We start from the raw sequence: 17,798 nt of genomic DNA on the forward strand, positions 1-17,798 counted from the left end.
ATAGGGGTCTCAGACACATGGTGACGGGTCACTATATAGAGAATAGGGGTCTCAGACTCATGGAGACGGGTCACTATATAGGGAATAGGGACCTCAGACTCATGGAGACGGGTCACTATATAGGGAATAGGGGCCTCAGACTCATGGAGACGGGTCACTATATAGGGAATAGGGGTCTCAGACTCATGGAGACGGGTCACTATATAGGGAATAGGGGCCTCAGACTCATGGAGACGGGTCACTATATAGGGAATAGGGGTCTCAGACTCATGGAGACGGGTCACTATATAGGGAATAGGGGTCTCAGACTCATGGAGACGGGTCACTATATAGGGAATAGGGGTCTCAGACTCATGGAGACGGGTCACTATATAGAGAATAGGGGCCTCAGACTCATGGAGACGGGTCACTATATAGGGAATAGGGGCCTCAGACTCATGGAGACGGGTCACTATATAGGGAATAGGGGCCTCAGACTCATGGAGACGGGTCACTATATAGGGAATAGGGGCCTCAGACTCATGGAGACGGGTCACTATATAGGGAATAGGGGTCTCAGACTCAGGAGACGGGTCACTATATAGGGAATAGGGGCCTCAGACTCATGGAGACGGGTCACTATATAGGGAATAGGGGCCTCAGACTCATGGAGACGGGTCACTATATAGGGAATAGGGGCCTCAGACTCATGGTGACGGGTCACTATATAGGGAATAGGGGTCTCAGACTCATGGAGACGGGTCACTATATAGGGAATAGGGGCCTCAGACTCATGGAGACGGGTCACTATATAGGGAATAGGGGTCTCAGACTCATGGAGACGGGTCACTATATAGGGAATAGGGGTCTCAGACTCATGGAGACGGGTCACTATATAGGGAATAGGGGTCTCAGACTCAGGGAGACGGGTCACTCACCAGGACTTTAGGAGTTGGCGGCAGGCCGTTGATGGCAGGTTTCTGAGGAGAAACAAACAGCCACACATCAGACTGGAGGAGGAGTGGAGGACAAACTTACAAAAAATACAAACACATTGAACCTTGGTTTAACCAGGCAAGTCAGGTAAGCTTCTGTAGCTCAGTTGGTAGAGCATGGCGCTTGTAACGCCAGGGTAGTGGGTTCGATTCCCGGGACCACCCATACGTAGAATGTATGCACACATGACTGTAAGTCGCTTTGGATAAAAGCGTCTGCTAAATGGCATATATTATTATTATTATATTATTAACACATTGAACCTTGGTTTAACCAGGCAAGTCAGGTAAGAACACATAGTTATTTACAATGACGGCCGGGTGTGATACAGCCTGGATTCGAACCAGGGACTGTATGTAAGCCTAGTGCTTGGTCCGCATTTTGACTGTTTACTTCAAGCACCCTTTCATCGTCTGCGTCTCCAATTACACACCGTCCCTATACAGTTATCCCCTTTAATAGTGAATAGGTTACCATTTTGGGATGAAGACTCGGTGTCATTATGTTATCATAGTCTTCTTCGTCAACGTTTTTAACAAGATCCATCAACATATTTCACAGTATGTATGTCCCCCCATCTGCTTTTTGCGTTTTCATTTCGACGCCAAATCCACCACTGGTTTGCTTGGCCAAAGAGCTTTATTTTCTGTGTCATCCGACAAAATAGAAGACGCCCGGAGTTGACTAAAAACGACATCGACACTTGGATTGAAAACTGGTTTCTTTTGGTCGGATGACATAAAAATAGAGCTCTTTCACCAAGCGCAACACCAGGGGTAGAAATGAGAACGCATCAGCAGAAAATAAATCAGATTCCTAATGTTAAGAAATATGCCATTTAGCAGACGCTTTTATCCAAAGCGACTTACAGTCAGTCATGTGTGCATACATTCTACGTAAGGGTGGTCCCGGGAATCGAACCCACTACCCTGGCGTTACAAGCGCCATGCTCTACCAACTGAGCTACAGAAGGACCAGGCATATATATATATGTTATTTCTGTTTTTAATTTTTAATACATTTACAACCAAATTATATAAACATGTTTTTTTGCTGTGTCCTTATGGGATGTGTGTAGATTTATGAGGAACATTTTGTTGTTAAATCTGATCTATTTCTAGAATAAATTGTAACGTAACAAAATGTGGAAACAGTGAAGGCGTTTGAATACTTGCTGAAAAGACGTTCAACAGGAAGTATGTACTCACAAGGTAGTCTTTCTTCTCCGTCCTCTGTGGTCGGCTGGGACGAGCACTGGGATTCTCTCCGTTCACGCCGTCATCGGGATCTGGTGAAAATCAAACAAAAGGGGGGTTAGAGTTATATTCTAGCATAGAAGTCTCTGAGGGTTAAATTTGAGCAGTTAGGCCCGAGGCGGTATGGTATATGGCCAATATACCACGGGCAAGAGCTGTTCTTAGGGATACAGCCCTTAGCCGTGGTATATTGGCCATATACCACAAACGACAAAGTGCCTATTAGGAACTTGTTACCAATGTAATTAGAGCAGTGAAAATAAATGATTTGTCATATCCAATGGTATACGGGTCGGATATAGCGTAGCTGTCAGACAATCAGCATTGGCGGCAGCGTAGCCTAGTGGTTAGAGCGTTGGACTAGTAACCAGAAGGTTGCGAGTAACCTAGGTAACCACATGTTGCTTTCCTCACAGACGGGCAGAGCTGGGACCTTATATCTATCAAATACCGACTAGGACTATATTATAGAATAAAACTCAGAGGGTCATAACTCTAGCGTACGGGATTCTATCGGAGGGTCATATCTCTAGCGTACGGGATTCTACCCGAGGGTCATATCTCTAGCGTACGGGATTCTACCCGAGGGTCATATCTCTAGCGTACGGGATTCTATCCGAGGGTCATATCTCTAGCGTGCGGGATTCCATCCGAGGGTCATATCTCTAGCGTACGGGATTCCATCCGAGGGTCATATCTCTAGCGTACGGGATTCTATCCGAGGGTCATATCTCTAGCGTACGGGATTCCATCCGAGGGTCATATCTTTAGCGTACGGGATTCTATCCGAGGGTCATATCTCTAGCGTCATATCTCTAGCGTACGGGATTCCATCCGAGGGTCATATCTCTAGCGTACGGGATTCCATCCGAGGGTCATATCTCTAGCGTACGGGATTCTATCCGAGGGTCATATCTCTAGCGTACGGGATTCCATCCGAGGGTCATATCTCTAGCGTCGGGATTCCATCCGAGGGTCATATCTCTAGCGTACGGGATTCCATCCGAGGGTCATATCTCTAGCGTACGGGATTCTATCCGAGGGTCATATCTCTAGCGTACGGGATTCCATCCGAGGATCATATCTCTAGCGTACGGGATTCCATCCGAGGGTCATATCTCTAGCGTACGGGATTCTATCCGAGGGTCATATCTCTAGCGTACGGGATTCTATCCGAGGGTCATATCTCTAGCGTACGGGATTCCATCCGAGGGTCATATCTCTAGCGTACGGGATTCCATCCGAGGGTCATATCTCTAGCGTACGGGATTCCATCCGAGGGTCATATCTCTAGCGTACGGGATTCCATCCGAGGGTCATATCTCTAGCGTACGGGATTCCATCCGAGGGTCATATCTCTAGCGTACGGGATTCCATCCGAGGGTCATATCTCTAGCGTACGGGATTCCATCCGAGGGTCATATCTCTAGCGTACGGGATTCCATCCGAGGGTCATATCTCTAGCGTACGGGATTCTATCCGAGGGTCATATCTCTAGCGTACGGGATTCCATCCGAGGGTCATATCTCTAGCGTACGGGATTCCATCCGAGGGTCATATCTCTAGCGTACGGTATTCTACCCGAGGGTCATATCTCTAGCGTACGGGATTCTATCCGAGGGTCATATCTCTAGCGTACGGGATTCCATCCGAGGGTCATATCTCTAGCGTACGGGATTCCATCCGAGGGTCATATCTCTAGCGTACGGGATTCCATCCGAGGGTCATATCTCTAGCGTACGGGATTCCATCCGAGGGTCATATCTCTAGCGTACGGGATTCCATCCGAGGGTCATATCTCTAGCGTACAGGATTCCATCCGAGGGTCATATCTCTAGCGTACGGGATTCCATCCGAGGGTCATATCTCTAGCGTACGGGATTCCATCCGAGGGTCATATCTCTAGCGTACGGGATTCTATCCGAGGGTCATATCTCTAGCGTACGGGATTCCATCCGAGGGTCATATCTCTAGCGTACGGGATTCTATCCGAGGGTCATATCTCTAGCGTACGGGATTCTACCCGAGGGTCATATCTCTAGCGTACGGGATTCCATCCGAGGGTCATATCTCTAGCGTACGGGATTCCATCCGAGGGTCATATCTCTAGCGTACGGGATTCCATCCGAGGGTCATATCTCTAGCGTACGGGATTCCATCCGAGGGTCATATCTTTAGCGTACGGGATTCTATCCGAGGGTCATAACTCTAGCGTACGGGATTCTATCCGAGGGTCACAACTCTAGCGTACGGGATTCCATCCGAGGGTCATATCTCTAGCGTACGGGATTCTACCCGAGGGTCATATCTCTAGCGTACGGGATTCTACCCGAGGGTCATATCTCTAGCGTACGGGATTCTACCCGAGGGTCATAACTCTAGCGTACGGGATTCCATCCGAGGGTCATAACTCTAGCGTACGGGATTCTATCCGAGGGTCATAACTCTAGCGTACGGGATTCCATCCGAGGGTATTGAACCACAGTTAGATACACCTTCTTTCCTTTGAATGCTTTTGAATTACTGACAAATACATTGTTTGAATAACTGATAGCTTGGAATAGAAGAGATTGTTTCTCATTTCGAGTAGTCGTATTCCTCAATCAATTCAACAAGTGACCAAGACATACTGTAAGAGGACATGGTGAGGACATGTCCGTCTGTGTGTGGGTGTGTGCACGTGGGCGTGCGACAGTCTGTGTCTCCTTACCAGGGTCTGAGGCTGTGGACGTAGATAGCAGATTGGGGCTACTGCCGCTGGCTGACAGGTAGTCCGGACCAGAATGCTCCGCCTTACAATTAAAATACCTTTATTACCTCAAACTTGGGGAATTCCTTTAACATTTTAAGCTTCATAATGTAATTTAAAAAACACACAGAATATCATGAATATTCAAACATTGTAATAGAAAAAGATATACATAAACACATGCCTTGTTGCCCTGCTCTGGGGTGCTCAGCCTCCGGGGGAACAGGCCTGGACCTGGACTGTCCTCTGAGCCTGGAAATCTCCTCACTGTCAGACACCGCTCATCACTCACATCTGGCTCATCTGACAAACTGCTCAGATGAGGCTAAGAGTGAGAGGAGGAGAGGAAGAGGGAAGGAGAGGAGGAGAGGAAGAGGGAAGGAGAGGAGGCGAGGCAGTGGAAAAGAGGAGAGGAGGCGGCAGAGGAAGAGAGAAGGAGAGAAGGAGAGAAGGAGAGGAAGAAGAGAACAGAGGAGAGGAAGAGGGAAGGAGAGGAGGAGGAGAGGCAGAGGAAGAGGAGGAAGAAGGAGGAAAACAAGGGGTTATGTACACGCCTGTTTGTCAGGTATATGCAGAACAGTGGCTGCAGTTCAAACACTTAAAAAGACACACCCTATCCCCTCAGCCCTCACTTCTGAGAGGAAGAAGAGAACAGAGGGCGAGGGTGAGGGAAGGAGGGTGAGGCAGGGCGAGGGGTGAGGCAGGGCGAGGGGTGAGGCAGGGGAAGAAGGAGGAAAACAGGGCGAGGGGTGAGGGAGGGCGCCTGTGAGGCAGGGCGATGAGGGAGGGCAGGGGTGAGGCAGGGCAGTTCAGGGACACTGAAGGGCGAGACAGGGCACCCTGAGGCCCTGAGGCAGGGCGAGGGGTGAGGCTTCTGATGAGGCGGGCAGGGGTGAGGCAGGGCGAGGGGTGAGGGAGGGCGAGGGGGTGAGGCAGGGCGAGGGGTGAGGGAGGGCGAGGGGTGAGGGAGGGCGAGGGGTGAGGCAGGGCGAGGGGTGAGGCAGGGCGAGGGGTGAGGCAGGGCGAGGGGTGAGGCAGGGCGAGGGTGAGGCAGGGCGAGGGAGGCAGGGCGAGGGGTGAGGCAGGGCGAGGGGTGAGGGAGGGCGAGGGGTGAGGGAGGAAGGAATTATTTTTAATGATTAAATGGACTGCCCTTGCCCGGAAATCACTCATCCACTGGTGGCTTGTGGGTTCTTTATAAAGGCTACAGTCAATTATAATTGCATGTCTACTTATTAATAATTATATAGTTAATATATACACCTACTGTATGATAGCTAGAACATTAATTAGCTAACTAACGTTAGCCTGCCTACTGTATGATAGCTAGAACATTAATTAGCTAACTAACGTTAGCCTGCCTACTGTATGATAGCTAGAACATTAATTAGCTAACTAACGTTAGCCTGCCTACTGTATGATAGCTAGAACATTAATTAGCTAACTAACGTTAGCCTGCCTACTGTATGATAGCTAGCAAATTAATTAGCTAACTAACGTTAGCCTGCCTACTGTATGATAGCTAGAAAATTAATTAGCTAACTAACGTTAGCCTGCCTAGCTAGAACTTCTGAAGGAAAAATGTTTTATTTCTACAACTTCCAAAATATTAACTTTTTTATGAGAAGTGTTTGTGCATTAGTAGCACAATTTCTAATTTATTTGCATTTGTTTTTACTTACACTTGTGTGTCAACTTCTCCATTCATGTTGTTTTTAAGTTTTGACAGACTTTCATTAGCGGATGTACAACTGTGCTGAATTGAATTATGGGGAGTTTCAGGGCCCGGAGTGAACATAATTATACACTCACACACTCGACTAAAAAACGAGGGTTGAGGGGCTTACGTTACAAACTCCCCTTGATTGGCTAATCCCTCCAAGATGGCGACGGGGATTCCCCCAAGGGCATAAGGTAGACGAGGGTGTGTCATTTAAGTGTTTCCTCTGGAAAAATGTGTAGCAGTGGGAGCAAACCCTCCTTGTTTTAGGGGACAAAAACCCTCCTTGTTTTAGGGGACAAAAACCCTCCTTGTTTTAGGGGACAGAAACCCTCCTTGTTTTAGGGGACAGAAACCCTCCTTGTTTTAGGGGACAGAAACCCTGCTTGTTTTAGGGGACAGAAACCCTCCTTGTTTTAGGGGACAGAAACCCTCCTTGTTTTAGGGGACAGAAACCCTCCTTGTTTTAGGGGACAGAAACCCTCCTTGTTTTAGGGGACAGAAACCCTCCTTGTTTTAGGGGACAGAAACCCTCCTTGTTTTAGGGGACAGAAACCCTCCTTGTTTTAGGGGACAGAAACCCTCCTTGTTTTAGGGGACAGAAACCCTCCTTGGATCACATTTATGTAGGAGGACTGAGAGGCTCAGTTCTAGTGACTTTAGAGGACATTCTACTCCAAAAATAGTTAAAATAAAATGATGCTGATTCCACCTAAATGATACTTTTCCACCTCCAGAAATGAGCTGTATAACATATTAAAATAAAATGTGTTTAAAAAATATTTAAACATATTTGACTTATATATTATTGACTTGCCTAGTTACCTTAAAAAAAATTAAAAAAAAGTAATTAAAACATGTATTCGGTTTGCTGTTAGCAGTAAGGATTATCACCTGTAGCCCAACTGATGCAGCACAGTGTTAGTAAATAAACAGGCTGAAATATGGAGTTGCCTGTCAGCGTTTTACTTATTTATTTAACCTTTATTTAACTAGGCAAGTCAGTTAAGGACAAATTCTTATTTACAATGACGGCCTACACCGGCCAAACCCGGGACGATGCTGGGGACAATTGTGCGCCGCCCTAAGGGACTCCCAATCACGGTCGGTTGTGACACCGCCTGGAATCGAACCAGAGTGTCTGTGGTGACGCCCACTAGCACTGAGATGCAGTGACTTAGACCGCTACGCCACTCGGGAGCCCAATAGGCCATTTACCCTTTTGGGCTAATCATTAGCCAGATCTCAAATTTGATCTTTAAACTAGTTTGCATCATATTGATGAATTTGATGTCACAAAAAAAACTTACATAAACACAGTGAATATAATGTACCTGTTAAGGTAACCTGGAGTAACCTGGAGTAACCTGCGTAACCTGGGTAACCTGGAGTAACCTGGAGTAACCTGGAGTAACCTGGAGTAACCTGGAGTAACCTGGAGTAACCTGGGTAACCTGGCACCTGGGGTAACCTGGAGTAACCTGGGTAACCTGGAGTAACCTGGAGTAACCTGGAGTAACCTGGGTAACCTGGAGTAACCTGGGTAACCTGGAGTAACCTGGGTAACCTGGCACCTGGGGTAATCTGGAGTAACCTGGGTAACCTGGAGTAACCTGGGTAACCTGGAGTAACCTGGGTAACCTGGCACCTGGGGTAATCTGGAGTAACCTGGGTAACCTGGGTAACCTGGGGTAATCTGGAGTAACCTGGGTAACCTGGAGTAACCTGGGTAACCTGGCACCTGGGGTAATCTGGAGTAACCTGGGTAACTTGGAGTAACCTGGGCGAACCTGGCACCTGGGGTAATACTTCCTGTCTCACAGAAACCACTTCATGTCACAACATTTTCCCTGGTTGCCACAACTCCTGCACAACCCCAAAATATAAATCGGTCTGATCCCATTTTTTTTTTAAAGTCACTCCCCCCCAAAATTATTTTGAGGTAGGGTGGGTGTGTTAGTCCAGGTTACCCAGGATACGAGAAACAAATCAAGTAGGAATGGAAAGCTGGGATCCTCCTCTTTTTAACAAAGGCCATTTGGTTGTTTTCCCCATGATTGCAAGAATTGCTGTGCACTGACTGCTTGTTCACAATTTGTGTTTCACTCTCAATGGCACTTCAATGCGCCTCGAGAGGAATATCTATCTATCTCACACAGAACAACAAGCCGACTAGGTAAATAGATAAACTATTCTACTAGGTGCTACTAGGTGCTACTAGGTGCTACTAGGTGTTACTAGGTGCTACTAGGTGTTACTAGGTGCTACTAGGTGCTACTAGGTGCTACTAGGTGTTACTAGGTGCTACTAGGTGCTACTAGGTGCTACTAGGTGTTACTAGGTGCTACTAGGTGCTTGTCAGATTGTTCTATTCATTACTCACTTTTGTTTGCAGAGGGAAAGTAAGCATCTCCTAAGTGCGATTCGGCAAAGACATGTTTTGTTACATATTTTTTGGGCCGTGGCGGCAACGATTTTTCCGTGGCGGCAACGATTTTTCCGTGGCGGCAGCGCCACAGCTAAATGACTGCAGCCATAAACACTGATGCAGAAAACCCAAAGCATATGCAGTGAATCAGGCTGTACCTCAAAGCAGAGGTACATTGGGCTTTACCTCAAAGCAGAGGTACATTGGGCTGTACCTCAAAGCAGAGGTACATTGGGCTGTACCTCAAAGCAGAGGTACATTGGGCTGTACCTCAAAGCAGAGGTACATTGGGCTGTACCTCAAAGCAGAGGTACATTGGGCTGTACCTCAAAGCAGAGGTACATTAGGCTGTACCTCAAAGCAGAGGTACATTGGGCTGTACCTCAAAGCAGAGGTACATTGGGCTGTACCTCAAAGCAGAGGTACATTGGGCTTTACCTCAAAGCAGAGGTACATTGGGCTGTACCTCAAAGCAGAGGTACATTGGGCTTTACCTCAAAGCAGAGGTACATTGGGCTGTACCTCAAAGCAGAGGTACATTGGGCTGTACCTCAAAGCAGAGGTACATTGGGCTGTACCTCAAAGCAGAGGTACATTGGGCTGTACCTCAAAGCAGAGGTACATTGGGCTGTACCTCAAAGCAGAGGTACATTGGGCTGTACCTCAAAGCAGAGGTACATTGGGCTGTACCTCAAAGCAGAGGTACATTGGGCTGTACCTCAAAGCAGAGGTACATTGGGCTGTACCTCAAAGCAGAGGTACATTGGGCTTTACCTCAAAGCAGAGGTACATTGGGCTGTACCTCAAAGCAGAGGTACATTGGGCTGTACCTCAAAGCAGAGGTACATTGGGCTTTACCTCAAAGCAGAGGTACATTGGGCTTTACCTCAAAGCAGAGGTACATTGGGCTGTACCTCAAAGCAGAGGTACATTGGGCTGTACCTCAAAGCAGAGGTACATTGGGCTTTACCTCAAAGCAGAGGTACATTGGGCTGTACCTCAAAGCAGAGGTACATTGGGCTTTACCTCAAAGCAGAGGTACATTGGGCTTTACCTCAAAGCAGAGGTACATTGGGCTTTACCTCAAAGCAGAGGTACATTGGGCTGTACCTCAAAGCAGAGGTACATTGGGCTTTACCTCAAAGCAGAGGTACATTGGGCTGTACCTCAAAGCAGAGGTACATTGGGCTTTACCTCAAAGCAGAGGTACATTGGGCTTTACCTCAAAGCAGAGGTACATTGGGCTGTACCTCAAAGCAGAGGTACATTGGGCTGTACCTCAAAGCAGAGGTACATTGGGCTGTACCTCAAAGCAGAGGTACATTGGGCTGTACCTCAAAGCAGAGGTACATTAGGCTGTACCTCAAAGCAGAGGTACATTAGGCTGTACCTCAAAGCAGAGGTACATTAGGCTGTACCTCAAAGCAGAGGTACATTAATTAGGCTGTACCTCAAAGCAGAGGTACATTAGGCTGTACCTCAAAGCATATGCAGTGAATCGGGCTGTACCTCAAAGTAGAGGTACATTGGGCTTTACCTTTGGGGGTAGAGGAGGTGGGATTCCGTGCTTGAGGGTCGACCTAGAATGGGAAGAGACCAAAACAGTCAGGCAGCTGGCAGGGGATATTTGTGCGCTTGTGCGTGCGTGTGCGTGTGCACGTGCGCGTGTGCGTGTGCGTGTGTGTGTGTGTGTGTGTGTGTGTGTGTGTGTGTAAGCAGCACTTACAGCTCCACGTCTTCAAAGGCGTCCTCCAGATGGGCCATGTGTCCCCTGGGAGCAGAGAGAGAGAAGGGACAGATCAGAGAGAAGAGAGGAGAGGGATCAGAGAGGACAGGGACAGGGACAGGGTGTTCAGGGCTGGGTTGAAGTGAGGGACGTAATGTTACCATCGGGGTCAACTGCACTGAACAAAAATAGAAACGCAACATTCAACAACAACAAAAATGTAATTGATTTTTACTGAGTTGCAGTTCCTATGAGGAAATCAATACATTAGAGCTTAATTCATTTATGGATTTCACGTGACTGGGAATACAGCTATGCATCTATTGGTCACAGATATCTTTAAAAAATTAAAAAATTAACTAAATAAAAAAATGCCCTCACAGTCGGCCTCAGGATCTCGTCACGGTATTTCTGTGCATTCAAATACATTTCCATCGAGAAATTGCAATTATGTTCGTTGTCCGTACCTTATGTCTGCCCGTACCATAACCCCCCCCACCACCACGGAGCACTCGGTTCACAAAGCTGACATGAGGAAACCGCTCGTCCACACAACACCAAACACGGTTGTGAGGTAGGTTAGATGTACTGGAGGCGGCTTATGGTAGAGAAATGCACATTCAATTCTCTGGCAACAGCTGTGGTGGACATTCCTGCAGTCAGCATGCCAACTGAACGCTCCGTCAAAACTTGAGACATCGGTTGCATTGTGTTGTGTGACAAAACTGCACAGTTTAAAGTGGCAGTTTATTGTCCCCCAGCACAAGGTGCACCTGTGTAACGATCATGCTGTTTAATCAGCTTCTTGATATGCCACACCTGTCAGGTGGATGGATTATCTTGTCAAAGGAGAAATGCTCATTAACAGGGCGTCAGGGAGAACAAGAGTCTGGACTCTGTATGATCCCGGGGTAAAGGGCACGGGGTCAGAGAGAACAGGAGTCTGGACTGTATGATCCCGGGGTAAAGGGCACGGGGTCAGAGAAAACAGGAGTCTGGACTGTATGATCCCGGGGTAAAGGGCACGGGGTCAGAGAGAACAGGAGTCAGGACTGTATTATCACGGGGTAAAGGGCAGGGGATAAGAGAGAACAGGAGTCAGGACTGTATTATCACGGGGTAAAGGGCAGGGGGTCAGAGAGAACAGGAGTCTGGACTGTATGATCCCAGGGTAAAGGGCACGGGGTCAGAGAGAACAGGAGTCAGGACTGTATGATCCCAGGGTAAAGGGCAGGGGGTCAGAGAGAACAGGAGTCTGGACTGTATGATCCCGGGGTAAAGGGCAGGGGGTCAGGGAGAACAGGAGTCCGGACTCTGTATGATCCCGGGGTAAAGGGCAGGGGGTCAGAGAGAACAGGAGTCTGGACTTTATGATTCAGGGGTAAAGGGCAGGGGGTCAGAGAGAACAGGAGTCTGGACTGTATGATCCCGGGGTAAAGGGCAGGGGGTCAGAGAGAACAGGAGTCTGGACTGTATGATCCCAGGGTAAAGGGCAGGGGGTCAGAGAGAACAGGAGTCTGGACTGTATGATCCCGGGGTAAAGGGCAGGGGGTCAGAGAGAACAGGAGTCTGGACTGTATGATTCCTTGGTAAAGGGCAGGGGGTCAGAGAGAACAGGAGTCTGGACTGTATGATTCCGGGGTAAAGGGCAGGGGGTCAGAGAGAACAGGAGTCTGGACTGTATGATTCTGGGGTAAAGGGCAGGGGGTCAGAGAGAACAGGAGTCAGGACTGTATGATCCCGGGGTAAAGGGCAGGGGGTCAGGGAGAACAGGAGTCTGGACTGTATGATCCCGGGGTAAAGGGCAGGGGGTCAGAGAGAACAGGAGTCAGGACTGTATGATCCCGGGGTAAAGGGCAGGGGGTCAGAGAGAACAGGAGTCTGGACTGTATGATCCCGGGGTAAAGGGCAGGGGGTCAATGATTCATCTGAAAAATGTACCACAAAAGCAGTAGCCTGTGGCGGAAAGAAACACACATTGATTAGCTAATTTGTTTGTTTCGTAAATCAATAGTAAAGCAGGAAAACACACAAAACAGAGCAACTACTGGTTCTCAAGACGACGTACACATACAATTCTCAGTAAATATTGAACTAAACTCTAGTGCACGGTGAAACAAGTCTATGTCAAACAAAACAAAACCCTGCAGGGCTCGCTGGTTTAGGTTTAAGTTATTTACAACGTAGCTGTCGGTCGCCATGGTGAAATGGTGCTGGAGGTTACAACTCGTTTAAGAGCCCTGTCTGAGCTTGTTAAATCCTCGCTATTAACGACACTTCCTGTTTGTGTCCGTCTTAAAAGGCTTACAGCATGAATAGCAGTTAAATTCACAGCCTCTATGTCTGTCCATCCGTCTGTTTCCCCACTGTCTACCTGCACCTCAATTAGGAGCACACATCCATCAACTCCTCTGAGGCTGGCAGGGTCAACAGCTATATCACAGCCCACATGGGAGGGTATGAGGGAGGGTATGAGGGAGGGTATGAGGGAGGGTATGAACGGAGCACGGCAGGGTGGTACACATCACTGCACTGCACGCAGCCAGACCACAGCAGCTGCCTCTGCCCATCGGCCGGGCTGCCACGCAACAGTTAGCGGAGGGGTAGAGCGCGTCGTGGGCATGGTTTTACCACGGGGTGTTAAGTGTTACCGTTGAGACAACGCATCTTCAAACACTTTTCAGAAGGCTCCTTTGGAAAGAGAGAAGAAGAAGCGAACAGAAAGGAGGCAGAAGGAAAGAGAAGAAGAAGCGAACAACAGAAAGGAGGCAGAAGGAAAGAGAGAAGAAGAAGCAAACAACAGAAAGGAGGCAGAAGGAAAGAGAGAAGAAGAAGCGAGCAACAGAAAGGAGGCAGAAGGAAAGAAAGAAGAAGCGAGCAACAGAAAGGAGGCAGAAGGAAAGAGAGAAGAAGAAGCGAGCAACAGAAAGGAGGCAGAAGGAAAGAGAAGAAGAAGCGAACAACAGAAAGGAGGCAGAAGGAAAGAGAGAAGAAGAAGCGAGCAACAGAAAGGAGGCAGAAGGAAAGAGAGAAGAAGAAGCGAACAACAGAAAGGAGGCAGAAGGAAAGAGAGAAGAAGAAGCGAACAACAGAAAGGAGGCAGAAGGAAAGAGAGAAGAAGAAGCGAGCAACAGAAAGGAGGCAGAAGGAAAGAGAGAAGAAGAAGCGAACAACAGAAAGGAGGCAGAAGGAAAGAGAGAAGAAGAAGCGAGCAACAGAAAGGAGGCAGAAGGAAAGAGAGAAGAAGAAGCGAACAACAGAAAGGAGGCAGAAGGAAAGAGAGAAGAAGAAGCGAACAACAGAAAGGAGGCAGAAGGAAAGAGAGAAGAAGAAGCGAACAACAGAAAGGAGGCAGAAGGAAAGAGAGAAGAAGAAGTGAACAACAGAAAGGAGGCAGAAGGAAAGAGAGAAGAAGAAACAAAAATAAAGAAAAGGACAGGACAGTCAAGAGATACTAGATACTAGATACTACCTGATCAGGGAGGGAGGGGGTCAGAGAGAACAGGAGTCAGGACTGTATGATCCCAGGGTAAAAAACAATTCTTCACAGAACAAAGCTATTAGACACCCCCATATAAAGAGACAATAAACACGGAACATGGAGGGGGGAGTGGAAATGGGCGTGGTTGGCCAGTCAGTGCAGCTGAATTTAAAGGAACATTTTAGAGACCCCCTGTCAGTTTGAATTTTTAAAACAAATGTATGCAATTCTACACATTTAGCCATGGACCTGAGAGAAAACGTTGCAGTTTAAAGCACAGAATCATCTAGAATGTCATTGTATGCTGTAGCTTTAGGATTCCCCTTCACTGGAATTAAAGGGGCCTGAACCATGAAAAACAACCCCAGACGTTTATTCCTCCTCCACCAAACTTTACAGTTGGCAATATGCATTGGGGCAGGTAGCGTTCTCCTGGTATCCGCCAAAACCAGATTCATCCGTCGGACTGCCAGATGGTGAAGCGTGATTCATCACTCCAGAGAGAGAGTTTCCACTGCTCCAGAGTCCAATGGCGGCGAGCTTTACACCACTCCAGCCGACGCTTGGCATCGCGAGACTAGTCAGGATCGAGGGAAAGATAAACGGAGCAAAGTACAGAGAGATTCTTGATGAAAAACTGCTCCAGAGCGCTCAGGACCTCAGACTGGGACAACGACCCTAAGCACACAGCCAAGACAACGCAGGAGTGGCTTCGAGACAAATCTCTGAATGCCCTTGGGTGGCCCAGCCAGAGCCCGGACTTCAACCTGATCGAACATCTCTGGAGAGACCTGAAAATCCAACCTGACAGAGCTTGAGAGGATCTGCAGAGAAGAATGTGAGAAACTCCCTAAATACAGGTGTGCCAAGCTTGTTGCGTCACACCCAAGAAGACTCGAGGCTGTAATCGCTGCCAAAGGTGCTTCAACAAAGTACTGAGTAAAGGGTCTGAATATTTATGTAAATGTGATATTTCAGTTTTCTTATTGTAATAAACATTTCCAAAAACCTGTTTTGCTTTGTCATTATGGTGTATTGTGATGTCATTAAGGGGTATTTGATGTCATTATGGGTTATTGTGATGTCATTATGGGTTATTGTGATGTCATTATGGGTTATTGTGATGTCATTAAGGGGTATTTGATGTCATTATGGGTTATTGTGATGTCATTAAGGGGTATTTGATGTCATCATGGGTTATTGTGATGTCATTATGGGGTCTTGTGATGTCATTATGGGTTATTGTGATGTCATTATGGGGTCTTGTGATGTCATTATGGGTTATTGTGATGTCATTATGGGGTCTTGTGTGTCGATTGATGAGGGGAAAAAAAACAATTGAATCCATTTTCAAATAAAACTGTAACGTAATAAAATGTGGAAAAAGTCAAAGGGTGAATACCTTCCGAATGCTCTGTAGATACTGCTTACATAGACAAGTTAAATAGACATGGTGTCACTGTATAGTGTCATTTATTTAAAAAAATAATAATGAAGATTTTTTTTTACTTCTTAAGGATGACGCAGAACACAGTTCCCATGCAGGAACATCACTCAGCGGAATTTCAGAGCGCCACCTATAGTTTTTGATAAAACTCAAACTTTCATTAAACTTTCATTAAAACACACATTCAAGGTAGTGAATTAAAGCTACACTCCTTGTGAATCTATCCACCAAGTCAGATTTGTAAAATGCTTCTCGGTGAAAGCATGAGAAGCTATTATCTGATAGCATGTACCCCCAAAATACTACAACGTCACCTAACACGACAGATTTTGCGTTAGCCGGCGCTACCCAAAACGCAGAAATAAAATATAAAACATTCATTACCTTTGACGAGCTTCTTTCTTGGCACTCCTAGATGTCCCATAAACATTTATTTGGGTCTTTTTTTTCGATTAAATCGGTCCATATATAGCCTAGATATCGATCTATGAAGACTGTGTAATCAAGGAAAAAACTGAGTTTGATAACGCAACGTCATTTTTAAAAATTAAAAAAGTCGACGATAAACTTTCACAAAACACTTCGAAATACTTTTGGAATGCAACTTTAGGTATTAGTAAACATTAATAATCTATCAGTTGAAGCTCGCATCCGCTACAAGACCATGGTGCTTGCCTACGGAGCTGTGAGGGGAACGGCACCTCAGTACCTCCAGGCTCTGATCAGGCCCTACACCCAAACAAGAGCACTGCGTTCATCCACCTCTGGCCTGCTCGCCTCCCTACAACTGAGGAAGTACAGTTCCCGCTCAGCCCAGTCAAAACTGTTCGCTGCTCTGGCCCCCCAATGGTGGAACAAACTCCCTAACGACGCCAGGACAGCGGAGTCAATCACCACCTTCCGGAGACACCTGAAACCCCACCTCTTTAAGGAATACCTAGGATAGGATAAGTAATCCTTCTCACCCCCCCCCTAAAAGATTTAGATGCACTATCGTAAAGTGGCTGTTCCACTGGATGTCATAAGGTGAATGCACCAATTTGTAAGTCGCTCTGGATAAGAGCGTCTGCTAAATGACTTAAATGTAAATGTTAAATGTCTATCAACCAAAACATCCTGTCGGAGACCGGAAGAAATCGGCTCCCTTGTTTCGGTTTGACCAAGAAACAAATCCGAGACAAATGACAAGACTGTTGACATCGTGTGGAAGCTGTAGGTATTGCAACCTCAGCCCCATTTAATGTGGGTCACTTTTAACAATTGGTTGAAGTGGCGCATGGATATATTTTCCCGTTTTCAGTGATCAGATTTTCCTGCACTTTTCGATGAAACGCACGTTCTGTTATAGTCACAGCCGTGATTTAACCAGTTTTAGAAATGTCTGAGTGTTTTCTATCCACACATACTAATCATATGCATATACTATATTCCTGGCAAGAATAGCAGGGCGCTGAAATGTTGCGCGATTTTGGTGGGCCGAAAAAACACAGAAATATGCCTGAAAAATAGAAAGATTGAGCAGATCATTTCCAGATGAGTTACTACTGACATTGTACCCTGTGTAACCACGGTGTAACCACGGTGTAATCACGGTGTAATCACGGTGTAACAACGGTGTAATCACGGTGTAATCACGGTGTAATCAATAGAGAACCATTCCACAAAAAAGTTTGACTGGTGTGTAAAACCAGTCAGCGAGTCTAGATAAGAAAACATTTATAAAGGGTCCTGAAATATAAAAATTTGCTTCGAAAAAAGGAAGTATGCTCTACGTGACATATTTTTGAGTGTCGGAGAGACCCCTTCAACTTCTGATTAACCACGGTGTATATCCAAGGTATTTCTGTTGTCCCAGAAATCCCACTGGAACATAAAGACAAGACAGGAGACAGCCCGGCCGAACAGAGTCGTTCCCGTGACGACGGTTACCATGGTTCTCACCTGGTAGAGATGCCTCCCTCTGCGAAAGGGCTCCAGGGAGAGGGGAAGTCGCTGTGTTTAGTCACGTCCTGGAGA

At 47.0% G+C, this 17,798-nt stretch overlaps 1 protein-coding gene across 1 annotated transcript in view; it reads right to left on the minus strand.

The window, feature by feature from the left end:
- LOC118377506 (mitogen-activated protein kinase kinase kinase kinase 5-like) overlaps positions 1-17,798 on the minus strand; it is a 172,245-nt gene that overhangs the window by 49,514 nt on the left and 104,933 nt on the right. The window contains exons 16-22 of the mRNA XM_052496219.1: positions 17,724-17,791; positions 10,855-10,899; positions 10,666-10,708; positions 5,165-5,305; positions 4,942-5,023; positions 2,184-2,263; positions 918-959 (exon numbers count right to left, since the gene is read on the minus strand). Of these exons, the coding sequence (XP_052352179.1) occupies positions 918-959; positions 2,184-2,263; positions 4,942-5,023; positions 5,165-5,305; positions 10,666-10,708; positions 10,855-10,899; positions 17,724-17,791 (501 nt within the window). The remainder of the gene's footprint in view (positions 1-917; positions 960-2,183; positions 2,264-4,941; positions 5,024-5,164; positions 5,306-10,665; positions 10,709-10,854; positions 10,900-17,723; positions 17,792-17,798) is intronic.

This window comes from Oncorhynchus keta, chromosome 35 (genome assembly GCF_023373465.1).
Source record: "Oncorhynchus keta strain PuntledgeMale-10-30-2019 chromosome 35, Oket_V2, whole genome shotgun sequence".
Lineage (NCBI taxonomy): Eukaryota > Metazoa > Chordata > Actinopteri > Salmoniformes > Salmonidae > Oncorhynchus > Oncorhynchus keta.